General features: G+C 43.1%; 1 protein-coding gene across 3 annotated transcripts in view; it reads left to right on the forward strand.

The window, feature by feature from the left end:
- The window catches only part of CILP (cartilage intermediate layer protein), a 135,857-nt gene extending 120,892 nt beyond the window's left edge, over nucleotides 1–14,965 (forward strand). For all 3 annotated transcript variants that reach the window (XM_073618330.1, XM_073618332.1, XM_073618331.1), the window contains 4 exons: nucleotides 2,272–2,580; nucleotides 4,325–4,433; nucleotides 7,130–7,287; nucleotides 11,999–14,965. In XM_073618330.1, coding sequence (XP_073474431.1) covers nucleotides 2,272–2,580; nucleotides 4,325–4,433; nucleotides 7,130–7,287; nucleotides 11,999–14,346 — 2,924 coding nt within the window. In that variant the 3' untranslated portion in view covers nucleotides 14,347–14,965. The remainder of the gene's footprint in view (nucleotides 1–2,271; nucleotides 2,581–4,324; nucleotides 4,434–7,129; nucleotides 7,288–11,998) is intronic.
- The last annotated feature ends 1,502 nt before the right edge of the window (nucleotides 14,966–16,467 follow it).

Consider the following 16,467-nt stretch of genomic DNA (forward strand, 5'->3'; position numbering starts at 1 on the left):
CGGGGCTAAGTGTCAGCCAAGAGAAGCCAGGGACCAGTCGCAGCCTGACTGAGTCTCAGGTCCCTCCCCTCCGCCTGCCATATAAAAGGGCCAGGAAGGCCACTCCCAGTCCTGTGCAGGATTCAGCGTACAGGCTGATCCAGGAGGCTTCGGCGTCCCTCAGAGCCTTCCCCAGTCCTGAAGAGGCCTTTGCCTGCATGGCTGCCACAAAATTGCAGGGCATGCAGGAGGGCCAACGCAAGATCTCTGAGGACCTGATTTATAAAGTCCTACGTAAGGGGGAGAGTGGGGAACTGACACACAAGACGGATGTCATGGAGAGGGACGATCCTCCTCCTCCTCCTCCTCCTCCTGCTGCCACAACTCCACCACCACAGCCAAAGGCTGGAAGAAAGCGTGGAAAGAAGACCAAAGAGTGATTGCCCTGGGTTCAGTCTGGTCTGACAGAAGCTGCAGTCTCTCGTATGACCACAGCCTGGGGACACAGATGTGATCTGCTGCTGTTCATGATCTCTGGGACTTCTGGACCAGACTGCACTCCCTTAGATAAGGACTCCTCAGGCCACCAATTTTGCTTTTAAATAATTGATGTCTGCCCTGGGGGTCCAAGGCTTCACCCACTTCTGCAGTTTCTCCAGCGTTGCCTCCCTCTTTGTTTATAGTTGTGACCCCTTAATAAAATATTTTTCGGTAAATTCTACTCTCCTGTGTGTGTTTTCATCAAAAAAGAACAGTTTGTTGGTGACGATTCAGGTACATTTCTAAAGTACAATGTGAAATTAACAAGGGACAACACCAAACAATCTCCTACAGATTAAATAGAACAACATATTAGTGGTGTTGTGGGAACTTGTCACCAAAAACACACACAAACATTTTCGGGAATACAAATCCAAATCACCCAAAAAAAAAAAAAAAAGAGAAACACAAAAAAAGATTCTACATTAAAGTAAAAAAACAAAAAAAAAAAATATGTTGTCAGATGTGAGAAATCAAAATATATTGAGGGAATCCCGATAAATAGTAACGAAAAAACTTTGTGAGAAGTGTGTGTGAATATGAGCATCAAAACGACTTAATTCTTGTCACATTATAAAGAAGAAGAGAGTGCGCTGTATTAAACCATTTTGAACATTGCAGCGTGACGAAAGTGCTTTATCCATTACGAACGCTAAGTTTACCAGAACGAGCTGTCCCGTGTCTGAATTTCTTCTGAGCATGCGTGGCACTTTGTGCGTCGGAACAGGCCACACACGGTTGGAATTGACGCGATCGGATTTTGTTGTCGGAAAATTTTATCTTCTGCTGTCCAACTTTGTGTGTCGGAAAATCCGATGGAAAATGTCCGATGGCGCCCACACAGTCGGAATTTCCGACAACACGCTCCGATCGGACATTGTCCATCGGAAAATCCGACCGTGTGTATGGGGCATTAGAGTGTAGCGCAAGCTGGCGGGACTCATTCTGTGCTGCCCCCCTGCAAAGTGCTGCCCTAGGCTTGGGCCTTGTCGGCCTAGGCCAGGATACAGCGTTGCTTACAAGTGCAATTTTTTGGGGAAAAATACACTTTTTTGAATAAAAAAAAAAACGACAACATTAAAGTTAGCCTAATGTGTTTCTATATTGTGAAAGATAAGGTTACACCGAGTAAATTGATACCCAACATGTCATACTTCAAAATTGCGCCTCTTTAATGTGAGATCTGGGGTCAAAAAGACCTCAGATTTCACATTTACACTTCAAAGCAAAAAATAAATAAATACATAAAATATATATTTTTTCAGTAAAGAAAAATTTCCACTTTAAGACCATTGGGTGGAAGTGACGTTTGACGTCGCTTCTGCCATCCAATGGTATGGCGCCGAATGGAGGCCATCTTTCCCTCACTCACTCCATGCCTAAGAGGGGAAAGGACCCGTTGTCTCCGCCCGCCGCTACCGACGGCTCTGGTAAGCGTTGGAGACCACCGGGGAGTGGGGGGCCCCTCTCCCGCCCCCCCCCACCCCCCGATAAAAGTGATCTTGCGGCGAATCCGCTGCAGAGACCACTTTTATCTGAAAGCGGCCTGCCCACAGTTTGAAAAGATATCTGCTGCCATAACCCCGGTATTTAACATCAAATTTAACGTTAACGTCAAGCTGTCCGTAAGCAGTTAATCACTTTTATTGAGAAGGGGTGGCGCAGGATATTTTTATTATATTTATGATTTATGATTATGATATTTATGAACTGTACTAAAGTGTAATTTCTTATTTCTCTTGTACTGAACAGAATGCAATATGAGCTGTCCTGTAGGTAAAGCGAGTGCTGACTGCAGTGTCTGTGAATGCAAAAACCAAGTATTGTATGGCACAGTAACGCTTCCAGATGGAGCTCCTGCCGCGGGTGCAAACGTCTATATCATCTCTAAAAAGCCCAAACTGAAAGCTATATCAGACTCCCAGGGGAAGTTCCGAGTGGTGGGATTGTGTCCTGACAGCACACTACAGCTGAAAATGGGAAAATATTCTGTGGTCAACGTGAAGATACCCAAGAGTAACAGCACCTCCTCCTCTATCGTCGTCACATTGAAGAGGAAAGGTAAGATTGATCCTCTTGTCGATATCCTGGGTATGAACCTCAGTGGTTGCCAAATGGGAACTAATGGAGCCCTGAAAGTTTTGCAGTAGTGGTTCTCAACCTCAGTCCTCAAAGTACCCCAATGGGCCATGTTTTCAGGTTTTTCCTTTACTTTGCACAGCTGCATGACATGGTATTGATAAGAGCTATTTTATCTAAAGGAAGTTCCCAAAACATGGCCCGTACTTGAGGACGGAGGTTGAGAACCATTGACCTGGAGTATGCTTTGTAGAATGAATTACTTTGTTGATGATTTCAAGGGATATCACCTCCTGAGGACCAGAGTCGTACAAATCTTTGTAAATAGTAGTATCTCCATTCCAGAGCCTGATTTTTCAATACAGTGCAACTTTGAAAACAATGTTCTGTTTTTATCTGCACACTATATTTTTTGGGTCAAGTAGCAACTCTGTCTCTCTACTTCTGCTTCGTGATCTGCCATTGTCAGTAACAACTGACCAGAGTGCTGCTTCTGTGTCATCTTCTGCAACAAGTATAATTGTTATGATGTGTGAACACATCACAGCTTCGATCTATGAGCAGTCAAGAAGGAGTTATATGGGTATAGCAATAAGAAATTATTCCCAGAACTTGCTAAAACTGCCTGTCTCTAATTAGAAAAGTGGTCCTCAAACTTTTTAAACAAAAGGGCCAGTTCCCTGTCCTTCAGACCTTAGCGGGGGGGGGGGGGGGTCAGACTGTCGCTAGTGGTCTTAGCACTTGTAGTAAGTGGGAGGAGTAATAATGCCCCATTATTGGCTTCACTGGAAGGAATAGGAACTACAGGTATCAGCTTACATGTTTCACACCAAGGTTGGGTGCTTACTCATAGCTCAAAAAACTGGTGTCTACAGACAGACATTTCTTATCAAAGAAATGTTATAATTTAAAGAAATTTTATCATTTAAATTACACATTTTATTGCTAAAACCTCACTACTTTCTCTAAGATATAATCTTTTTATACTGTGATTTTTACAACGTCTAAAATGTTTTTTGGATTATAAAGTGGGTCTTACAATAATTACCGTAATTGCCAATTAGGGTGTCAATTGATAACCTTCACCTTGTGTAATTATCTATGTACCAGTGTGTATATATATATATATATATATATATATATATATATATATATATATATATATATATATATATACCTGTCTGTAGACACCAGTTTTTTGAGCTATGAGTAAGCACCCGACCTTGGTGTGAAACATGTAAGCTGATACCTGTAGTTCACCTTTGTATCCAGCACTTGAATGAAGAAATTGCACAGGAGTGCAGCCGTCCAGCCTTCTTTTCTTCTAAGTATCTGTTTGCATACAGGGCTTGCACCCTCCATGTGGGATAGAGGCTTTTTGGAGCAGCAGGGTAAAAGAAACGGCCTTAGAGCGATGTTACATGTACAACTGGAGACCACACACTTCATTACATTTACCTTTTGGGTCTGGTGTTCCGCCAACACTTTCTCATTCACGTTCATGAGTGTAAATTTCATCTTGAGCTACTGAGCTATGTAAACTATAGTCTTCTCTCAGAAAAGGATGATGTATAGCTCAACCTGCTGATTGCACATGAAAACACAAAATATAAATTTTTAACTGACTAAAAGGAAAAATTATTTTAATTTTATTTTGTTTACTCTGGACCACAATGCAAAACCACTATACATTCTATACATTCTTTATGTTTTTTCCCTCTCTCAGAAAAGCCTTATATAGTGGAGAACCCAGAGACCAAAGTCAGAAGAGTGGGTCAAAGTGTGACCTTCTGCTGTAATGCTGTAGGTGAACCAGCCATAGAACAGTACCTGTGGTGAGTAATGTTAAGGAAACCTTTAGATATATTTAACAGTAAATGTTTTCCGCTTTTCATAATTTCCTGTAAGTAGTGGTTCTTGTGACTTAAACTTTGAACATATACACCTATACAAATGCAATAGATGTGGGATTTTACTGGTTGGACTTTGGAAGACAATTATAACTACACTATATTACCAAAAGTATTGGGACGCCTGCCTTTACACGCACATGAACTTTAATGGCATCCCGGTCTTAGTCCGTAGGGTTCAATATTGAGTTGGCCAAACCTTTGCAGCTATAACAGCTTCAACTCTTCTGGCAAGGCTGTCCACGAGGTTTAGGAGTGTGTCTATGGGAATATTTAACCATTCTCCTAGAAGCGCATTTGTGAGGACAGGCACTGATGTTGGACAAGAAGACCTGGCGTGCAGACTCCATTCTAATTCATCCCATAGGTGTTCTACCGGGTTGAGATCAAGACTCTGTGCAGGCCAGTCATGTTCCTCCACCAAAAACTCATTCATCCATGTCTTTATGGACCTTGCATTGCGTACTTAAGAGCAGTTATGTTGGACCCTTCAGGTCTGTTATTGATTTTAAGGGGAATCCTGCGCCAATTTTTTTTTAAAAATGGCGTAGGGGTCCCCCCCAAATCCATACAAGTCTCTTATCCAAGCAAGCAACCTGGCAGGCCACAGGAAAATAGGGGGGGATGAGGGAGCGCCCCCCTTCTGTACCATACCAGGCCACATGCCCTCAACATGAGGGGATGCTGTGGAGTCACCCCCAAAGCACCTTTTCCCCATGTTGATGGGGACAAGGGCCTCATCCCCACAACCCTTGCCCTGTGGTTGTGGGGGGTCTGCGGGTAGGGGGTTATTGGAATCTGGAAGCCCCCTTTAACAAGGGGACCCCCAGATCCCAGCCTCCCCCCATGTGAATTGGTAAGGGGTACATTGTACCCCTACCATTTCAGAAAAAAAGTGTCAAAAATAGTAAAAAAGACAGGAAACACTTTGGGACAAGTCCTTTATTAAAAAATAAAAAAATAAAAATGTCCCACGATGTAGATCCATCTAATGCCACCCAACGACCGAAAAAATAAAAATAAAAACCGCAACAGCTCCGCCTCCATGGGAGGCTTCCGCAGAGTGACGCTTCTTCTCGGTGACAGCTGTTATATAGCTGAGGGCGGGGCCACCCGGTGACATAAATGGTTGACCTCGCCCCCTTTGACGCCATGGAGTCGGTTCACATATCTCAGCTGCGGCTCCGGGGTGAATTTGCACAGGAGTCCTGTGCAACTTTTGGTCCATTTCAGGTCTGAATTCAGCCAAAAATTCAGACTGAAAGTGGACCTTAAAATGGTGAACCAGGAGGCACCGGGCGCCTGCTGTGTGTTGTGTGAACCCAGCCTAAAAGGTGAACTATGCCTTTAATGTTATTCTGTTAGCAGGTTCCTAATCAGCACACCCATGGACGTGTAGAAGAGCTGCAGCAGGGAATGTATGTTACTAGAGCTGCACGATTCTGGAAAAAATGACAATCACGATTGTTTTGCGTAGAATAAAGATCACGATTCTTGTGGCGTAACATCATCTTTCACATTATACAAAAAAATTGAGCTGACTTTACTGTTTAGTTTTTATTTTAGCAGATACAGTGTGACATAAAATATTGCAATAACCACCAATTTATTCTCTAGGGTCTCTGCTAAAAAAAAAATAATTTTCTAGCAAAAAATAATGATTTTTACTTGAAACCAGCAAGTGTCAGAAAAAGGTTTAGTCTTTAAGTGGTTAAACTTCCCTCATTTACAGATCAAAGTTCATACCTTTGATTTAAAGTGGATGTAAACCAGAAAAAAAAATTAAGTAAGGCTTGCACCTTGTACAGTATAGGATTTCATGTCATCTGTGCCCATTCTTGCCACAAAGAGTTAATGCAGCTCTGAGCAGTCCTTTTATCTTTTTTCAGTAAGATAAAAACCAATACACAGAGAAATAGGTGTCAGTTCTTCCCCCTTGCTGTGAGTTGCAGGCAATTTACATATCTCATGCACAAGCCTGAGAGAGACATTCTGTGTACTTCAGATCCCCTCCTCTTTTCTTCTCCAGCTCTCCCAGGATTGGCTGCTATACACCTCAGCATGATTGGGCATGCTGAAGTCATGTGGTGACTTTTCTGGGTTTTGACTGGATATTAGTGATCATAGCAGATCAGTGTAAGAAATACACAGGAGAAAATGCATGTTGACAAGGGGAGGTGTCCCCTAATGACATTACGATTCCACCCACGAGCTCTGGACAACAGACCCACCCACAGAATCTGCAGTTCTTCAGGTCTCATAACAGACAGAAGGGAGACAGTTGACAGGTAAGGATACATGCAGGATGCATGTATATCCTTATAGATAACCACCATGGCAGTAGAAAACATGAGAGTGGGTTTACATCCACTTTAAAGAACAAAGCGTTACAATGTTTATAGTTAGCTCAGTGGAATGTTGTGACACTTGGCAGACCGCCTGTTTTTTTTTTTTTTTTTTTTTGATAGCTGTTGTTTTGATAGAATTAGTTAAATGCCATGTTAAGATCATGAGGGGGAAAGAATCGCAATCTCGATTCTTAACGATTAATCGTGCAGCTCTATATGTTACTGAAGACAATTTATATTAATATCACAACTCTTACCTTTCTTATTTTACAGGTACCATAATGGCACTTTGCTGGATCAAAGCACTTATAAATCCAATAACCAACTTGTTCTGAGGAAGCTGAAAACGAGCCAGGCTGGAGAGTACTACTGCAAGGCCAAGAATGATGCTGGATTTGTGAAATCCAGTCCTGCCAAGCTCAAGCTCATTGGTGAGATGAAACAAAGGGTGGAGCTTACATCATGTAATAAAGAAGATGTCTCACTAACATGTTTAAACTTATTTAATCCCTCAGGGAACCAAGAGCATGTGGCACTTGGTCCCATTCAGATCCATCCTGCCATTGCTAAGCAGCATTATTGGAATTTATCATCCACTTTCTGACCACGCTGCTAGCAAGGAGAATGAATCATGAGTGACAGCGCTGGTCTCTAGCACTAGAGGGCTACTTTGGAGACCAGTATTGCCATTCACAAAAAAGCATTCAGCCCTGTGGGCTGTGTGTCTATCAGCTGGTGCTTGCAAACATACACAGCCCAGGCAGATAGATCACACAGTACCGCAACACTGAGTGATCTTTTACTATTGTAAATAAACAAGCAGCACTGCAGGGCTGTGCCATACATGGCACCAACCCCGTCAGCACTGACTGTTTATTCATAATAGTAAAAGATCATTCAGAACTGCGGGGCTGTGTGATCTATCTGTAGTTACATAGTTACATACATAGTAGGTGAGGTTGAAAAAAGACACAAGTCCATCAAGTCCAACCTATGTAAATTGGTATATTGTATATTGTAGTTGCTTGCAAACATGCACAGCCCAACATAGGTGTGCGCAGGGGGTGTGCCTGGACACACCCTAATCACTACGTGTGGTGCAGATTCCCCCTACTGCCTGGGCTACCCCTCCCCCCTATGTTGCCCCCACCCGCCCCTTAGCGCTGCTGGCTTCCCTCCTCTCCTCTCAGCTGCTGCAGGGCATGTTTCAAAATGGAGATTGGGGGAAGGGGCTGGTAAATATGTAATTTACCGTCCCCTTCCCCTTCTAAATGCATACAGTGAACACACTCACTGACTGTGTCAATTCATAACTGTGTTTACTATGCTTCAGTTTGTGATTGAACAGGAAGCTGGTCAGCACAGACCACTTCCCATTCATTATCCAATGCAGCTGAGGCTGCAGAGAAAGGCGTGTGTGTTTGAGGTCTGGGGTGCACACCCTAACGCAATAGTCTGCGCACACCTATGCAGCCCAAGCAGATAGATCACACAGTACTGCAGCACTGAGTGATCTTTTACTATTCTGAAAAAACAGGCAGTGCTATGCAGCTCTTCATAATAGTGAAACATCATTCAGCACTGCAGGGCTGTGTGAGCTACAGTATCTGCCAGGGCTGAGTACAGTGAGAGAAAAAAAGTATTTGATCCCCTTGCTGATTTTGTACATTTGCCCACTGACAAATAAATGATCAGTCTATAATTCTAATGGTCGGTTTATTTTAACAGTGAGAGACAGAATAACAACAAAAATATCCAGAAAAACGCATTTCAAAAATTTTATAAATTGATTTGCATTTTAATGAGTGAAATAAGTCTTTGACCCCTTCGCAAAACATGACTTAGTACTTGGTGGCAAAACCCATTGTTGGCAATCACAGAGGTCAGACGTTTCTTGTAGTTGGCCTACAGGTTTGCACACATCTCAGGGGGGATTTTGTCCCACTCCTCTTTGCAGATCCTCTCCAAGTCATTAAGGTTTCGAGGCTGACACTTGGTAATTCCAACTTTCAGCTCCCTCCACATATTTTCTATGGGATTAAGGTCTGGAGACTGGCTAGGCCACTTTAGGACCTGAATGTGATTCTCGTTGAGCCACTCCTTTGTTGCCTTGGCCATGTGTTTTGGGTCATTATCATGCTGGAATACCCATCCACGACCCATTTTAAATGCCCTGGCTTAGGGAAGGAGGTTCTCACCCAAGATTTGACGGTACATGGCCCCGTCCATCGTCCCTTTAATACGGTGAAGTTGTCCTGTCCCCTTAGCAGAAAAACACCCCCAAAGCATAATATTTCCACCTCCACGTTTGACGGTGGGGATGGTGTTCTTAGAATCATATGCAGCATTCCTCCTCCTCCAAACACAGTGAGTTAAGTTGATGCCAAACATCTCGATTTTGGTCTTATCTGACCACAGCACTTTCATCCAGTTCTCCACTGAATAATTCAGATGTTCATTAGCAGACTTCAGATGGGTCTGTGCTATCTTAAACAAGTGGACCTAGCAGGCGCTGCAGGATTTCCGTCCTTCATGGTGTAGTGTGTTACCAATTGTTTTCTTGGTGACTATGGTCCCAGCTGCCTTTAGATCATTGACAAGATACTCCCATGTAGTTCTGGGCTGATTCCTCATCGTTCTCATGATCATTGAAACTCTATGATGTGAGATCTTGCATGGATCCCCAGACCGAGGGAGATTGACAGTAATTTTGTGTTTCTTCCATTCGCGAATAAACACACCAACTGTTGTCACCCTCTCACCAAGCTGCTTGGCGATGGTCTTGTAGCCCATTCCAGCCTTGTGTAGGTCTACAATCTTGTCCCTGACATCCTTGGACAGCTCTTTGGTCTTGGCCATGGTGGAAAGATTGGAATCTGATTTGATTGCTTCTGTGGACAGGTGTCTTTTATACAGGTAACAAGATGGGATTAGGAGCACTCCCTTTAAGAAAGTATTCCTAATCTCAGCTCATTACCTGTATAGAAGACACCTGGGAGCCAGAAATCTTGCTGATTAATAGGGGATCAAATACTTATTTCACTCATTAAAATGCAAATCAATTTACAACTTTTTTGAAATGCGTTTTTTTGGATATTTTTGTTGTTATTCTGTCTCTCACTGCTAAAATAAACCTACCATTAAAATTATAGACTGATCATTTCTTTGTCAGCGGGCAAACTTACAAAATAAGAAGGGGATCAAAAACTTTTTTCCCTCACTGTAGGTTTACAAGCAACCGCACATACACATAAACATGCACAGCCCCAGAAGAAACATCACACATCCCCACAGCATTGAATGATCTTTCATTATTATGAATGAGCTATCAGATCTGCCTGTTCTTTCACAATAGTAAAAAAAAGCATTCAGCACTGCAGGGCTGTTTGATCTGTGTCTGCCTATAAACATACACAGCCCCGAAAGATAGATCACACAGCCCCACAGTGCTGAATGATCTTTCACTATTATAAATGAGCAAGCAGCACTGTTGGAGCTGTGTCATAGATAGCGTTGCCACCTGTCCGGGATTTAACCAGACAGTCTGGGTTTTGAATCATGCATCCGGGTTTGAGGCAGACTGAAATCCAGACACATTATTCAGACCGGGCTGTGGATCCCCAAGTAACCAAGATAGTCACGCACAAATCTGTTGCTGTCTGGGAGCTGCGGGCGGCTGTCTGGGGGCAGGTTCGGCATCACTCGGGGGCAGGGAGATGATGTCACCAAGAGCAATTTGGCCACACACCCACTTTTCACTGCAGTACCATATGCGCACCACATTACTACTCTCCTTGGGGCACCCAAAGGTGTTCCAGGCCACTAAAGTGTTCGGGTTTGGCTTGAAGAAAAGGTGGCAACCCTAGTAATAGATCTGCTGGTGCCCTACATGTTTACTGCAGCGTTGGTTGTGCATTCATAATAGCATAAGAACAGTCAGTTTGGAGAGTGGGTGGGAGCTCCGTGCTCCTCCCCCCTACAAGCATGCCCATAAATTGGGCTTTAGACTGGGGTGGAGCTACAGCTAGAATTGATGGAAATAAAGAAATGCTTTTAATCTGCAATGAGCCGTCAATCAGAGCAGGACCAAGTGCTATATGCACTTTCTCCTTTGGGGGATGAAAAAAAAAACTTTGGTGAGAGCTCTCTTAAAAGAGAATGTGTAATGGTTTGGGTTATTTTTATGTAATGCCTTTGAAACTATTTATATTTGTTATTTAGTATTTATAGTATCCAAATAGAGAGTCAGAATGCACTGTGACACATGATTTATGATTTACAGAGCATTGTGGGTTTGCAAAAGCAAAAGCATGGCAGAAGCGCTGTCAGTTTGATTTAAGCTTCACAAAGGGCAATCTGGAAGGTGAGGAAGAAAGGAAAGAAGAGGGATGAGTTTCTGTTCTGAAAATATCAGGCTTAGGATAGACAGGTAAACATGTGAAAAAGAGCCTAGAGCTCCATCTGCTGGCTCTCAAAATGTAGGATATCCTTTCACTTTCAATGATAAAAGTCACCAGGACAATAGAGAGGGTACATCTTCCTAACAGGGGGACAGACAGCAATAAAAACCTGACAGGGTTTTTTATATATACTATTACTATATACTATATACTATTACACCTGACTAGATCAGGGGTCTCCAAACTTGCTAAACAAAAAGCCTTAACAGTCTTTCAAGCTTTAGGGTGGCCAGACTGTGACCAGTAAGAATAGAAAACCTCTTGGCATCAGTGGAAGAAGACAGTGCCTCCTCATTGGTTTTAGTGGGATGAATAGTGCCTCATTGTTGGTATGAGTGGGAGAAATGGTTATCTATTGTTGGTAGTTAGGAGAGGAATAGTGCCCTATCATTGGCATCTGTGGGAGGAATGGTGCCCCATCATTGCTGTCAGTGGGAGGAATAATGCCCAATCGTTGGTGTCTGTGGGAAGATAAGTGCCCCATCATTGGTGTCAGTGGGAGGAATGGTGTCTCATCATTGGTGTCAGTGGATGGAATGGAATAGTGCCTCAAGGGCTGGTCAAAGGCAAGCAAAGGGCCACATCCAGTTGCAGTTTGGAGACCATTGAACTAGGTGATGGTGTATTATTACAACATATTTCAAAGTGTTTATAATTATTTTCAATGTTATATTTTCTTCAGCTAATGAAGAACATGCCTGCAATTCCAAACCAGAGAAACATCTCATTAGGCTTCCTCACGACTGTTTTCAAAACGCCACCAATTCTTTTTACTACAATGTGGGAAAGTGCCCCTCCATTTCCTGTCCTGGAGATCTGGAGAATGGACTGCGGTGTAAAGATGCAGTACCCTACTGCTGTGGAATCACTAAGACACAAGAAAAAGAGATCTCATGTCAAGGCTATGTTCTTCCAGTTAAAGTGGCTGTTGAGTGTGGTTGTCTCAAGTGCACAGAGACCAAAATTATTGTCCGTGGAAGAGCAATTGCTTCTGATACAGGGGAGCCCATGAGATTTGGGCACATATACATGGGAAATGCCAGAGTCAGCATGACAGGGTACAAAGGCACATTCTCCATCCAAGTTCCTGCAGACACAGAAAGGTTGGTTCTGACTTTTGTTGACCGACTACAAAAATTTGTTAACAGCACAAAAGTTCTTCCATTCAATAAAAAGGGGGGCACTGTCTTTCATGAGATTCATCTTCTTAGGCGAAAAGAACCAGTGATACTGGACTCAATGAATACAAATCAGATAGCACTCGGAGATGTAGAAAACAGTGACCCGATAGCCGAACTGGAAATTCCACCAAACTCTTTCTATCGACAGAATGGGGAGCCCTACAATGGAAAGGTTAAAGCCAGCGTTACATTTTTGGATCCACGAAATGTATCAACTGCTCCTGCTGCACAGAGTGACTTAAACTTTGTCAATGAGGAAGGAGATACCATGCCACTAAGATCTTATGGAATGTTCTCTGTTGACTTTACTGATGAGAAAGGTATAGAATCTTTGAATGCAGGAGCGGTTAAAGTCTTCCTTGACTCCACACAAGTCAAAATGTCGGAACACCTTGAGAAAATGAAGTTATGGTCCCTAAACCCAGAAACTGGGCTCTGGGAGGAAGAAGGAGACTTCGTGCAAGGTGCAGTTCGACGTGGTAAAAGAGAGGAAAGAACTTTCCTTGTTGGCAACATGGAAATAAGAGAAAGAAGACTTTTTAACCTTGATGTTCCTGAAAGCCGAAGATGTTATGTTAAAGTCCGTGCATACCGAAGTGAAAGGTTTCTACCAAGTGAACAAATAGAAGGTGTAGTGATGAACTTAATAAATATGGAACCTACACCAGGATTCTCTTCCAATCCTCGTGCTTGGGGTCGTTTTGACAGTGCCATAACTGGCTCAAATGGAGCCTGTTTACCTGCATTTTGTGATGACCAAAGCCCAGATGCGTACTCTGCATTTGTAACAGCCACACTGGGAGGAGAAGAACTGGAGCCAGTAGAGTCTTCTCCCAAATTCAACCCAAATATTATTGGTGTTCCACAGCCTTATCTGAATAAACTGAATTACAGAAGAACTGATCATGACGACCCCAAGGTCAAGAAGACAGCTTTTAGCATCAATGTAGCTAAGCCAAGTCCCAATGCTGCTGAAGAGAGTAACGGTCCTGTTTATGCTTACGACAAACTTCAAGAGTGTGAAGAGGCACCTTTCAATGCTGCACATTTTCGATTCTACAGAGTTGAAGGTGACCGGTATGACTTCAATTCTGTATCTTTTAATGAAGATGACCCAATGAGCTGGACTGCAGACTATTTAGCTTGGTGGCCAAAGCCAATGGAGTATAGAGCTTGCTACATGAAAGTTAAGATTATTGGTCCTCAGGAGATTATTGTGAGATCTAGAAACATGGGTGGCACGCACCCCGAGACAGTTGGTCAGCTGTATGGCATTAGAGATGTGCGTAGTACCAGAGATATGGAGGAATCCAATCTGTCTTCAGCATGCATTGAATTCAAATGTAGTGGCATGTTGTATGATCAAGATCGAGTTGACCGTACACTTGTGAAGATTGTTCCACAAGGAAGTTGTCGAAGAGAAGCCATTAACACCATGCTGCATGAATATCTTATCAACCACGTACCCATGGCTGTCAACAATGACACCAATGAGTATACAATGTTAGCTCCTCTTGACCCTCTTGGGCACAATTATGGTATCTACACGGTCACTGATCAGGATCCAAGAACTGCTAAAGAGATTGCCCTTGGTAGATGCTTTGATGGCACTTCTGATGGGTCTTCAAGGGTCATGAAAAGCAATGTAGGAGTAGCTCTTACTTTTAACTGCTTGGACAGAGATGTTGGACAGCAGAGTGTGTTCCGTACTGGGAATGGACTGGCTGCTGCAAGCGTCGCCAGACAGGGTGGCAGAAATGGAAGACAACAAAGAGAAAGCAGTGGACCTAGGTTAACAAATAGACTAAGGGCTCTCTTAGCTACCAGACAGCGCAGCAATACCCAGTAGATAGTGAACGAATGTCAAGTCAGTTTTTATAGCATACCATTTACGTTCATTGGTATGCTAAAAATGTTCTGTTAATGGCCATGGCTAACAAGTGATGAGTCTTAAAAGTCATTGGCTGAGATGGTTTTGGAAAAAGTTACAAATGAATAAACTGAATATATACACTTATCAATACCTGTACTTAAGGCTTTCTCCATTAGTCACCCAAGAACCACAGGAATCAACATAACACATGTAAAAAGGAAATAAAATAATGACCTGTCACCACTGTACTAACTTAGAACCTTACAGCAGTCAGGGGAAAACTTCAGAAAAGACTTTTCTTTCTCGATGGAGTGAAATCACTAATGGCACACAGACTCTTTACCTCTAGTATTTCATCTGAGAAGACCTAAATTATAGTATGTCTGTCTGACTTAATGACTTCCTTCCTTCTGTCTTCCTGTAGTTTGTACTTTTCCAACAATGCAATCCCCTCCTCCTCCAGAGAATTGGCTGATAAATGTAAAAAATACCCTTCCTTGTACATGGTCCAATGATGATCTTTACACGATCTGTTACAGTATACGAGAATGCTGCACACACAAGTAGTCTATAAATTCCAGTTTACAAGAGAGAACGGCTATTGTGTCATTATGAAGCCTAGTTTTGGAAGCACTATGCTATAAAGCTATTATGTCATTAAGCTGCATTAAAGCAAAATTCCAGTTCCAATACATACACTATATTGTCAAAAGTATTGGCAACTCAATGGCAATTGAGGTAGTTGTAATGGCATCTCAGTCTTAGTCCGTTCCAGAAGGGCATTTGTGAGGTCAGGCACTGATGTCAATGAGAAGGCCTGGCTCACAGTCTCCGCTCTAATTCATCCCAAAGGTGTTCTATCGGGTTGAGATCAGGACTCTGTGTAGGCCAGTCTAGTTCCTCCATACCAAACTCACTCATCCATGTCTCTATGGACCTTGTTTTGTGCACTGGTCCAAATCATTTGGTGGAGGGGGATTATGGTGTGGGGTTGTTTTTTAGGGGTTGGGCTTGGCCCCTTAGTTCCAGTGAAGGGAACTCTTAAGGCATCAGCATACCAAGACATTTTGGACAATTGCATACTCCCAACTTTGTAGGGACTGTTTGGGGATGGCCCCTTCCTGTTCCAATATGAGTGCACACCAGTGCACAAAGCAAGGACCATAAAGGCATAGATGAGCGAGTTTGGGGTGAAGGAACTTGACTGGCCTGCAGTCTTGACCTCAACCCGATAGAACACCTTTGTGATAAATTAGAGTGGAGACTGCGAGCCAAGAATGGTCAAACATTCATTCCCATAGACAGGAATGCTGCAATACTTTCTTATTTAAAGTGATTGCAAAGGTAAAATTAAAACAAAAATAAAATACATTTTTTTTTAAATTACCTGCTCTGTGTAAGGGTTTTGCACACAGCAACTCCGATCCTCCTCTTCTCGGGTCCCCTGCCAGTGCTCTTGGCCCCTCCCCCCTGCTGAGTACCCCCATAGCAAGCCACTTGTTATGGGGCACTCATACATGCTTGCTCATGAGCCTTACTCTGTAACTATAATACAACGTACACACGAGCTGACTTTGACAGACTGAACTCCGAAGGCCTTTTTTCGACGGAGTTCCAACTAAACAGACTTGCCTACACACGATCCCACCAAAGTTCGATCGTTTCGAACGTGATGACGTACGACTGGACTAGAATAAAGAATTTCATAGCCAGTAGCCAATAGCTGCCCTTGCGTCGTTTTTGGTCCGTCGGACTAGCATGCAGACGAACTGATTTTTCGATAGGACTCGAGTCCATCGGAAAGATTTGAAACATGTTCTATTTCTAAAGTCTGTCAGATTTTTCAACAAAAAAGGTCAGATGAAGCCCACACACGATCGAATTGTCCGACGGATTTGTTCCGTCGGACCTTTGCTGTCAAAGTCCGGTCGCGTGTACACGCCATTTGACACACAATGCATGCATCAGCCCCCCCCACTTCCTCCTCACTGACTGTGAATGACCAATTGAGCCAATGAGGAGGGAGAGAGCTGGGAGAGCCGCTTCTCATATGCTTATCGCTGGATTGAGATGAGGCTCAGGTAAGTATTAGGGGGG

The sequence above is a fragment of the Aquarana catesbeiana genome, linkage group LG03, assembly GCF_042186555.1.
Source record: "Aquarana catesbeiana isolate 2022-GZ linkage group LG03, ASM4218655v1, whole genome shotgun sequence".
Taxonomy (NCBI): Eukaryota; Metazoa; Chordata; class Amphibia; order Anura; family Ranidae; genus Aquarana; species Aquarana catesbeiana.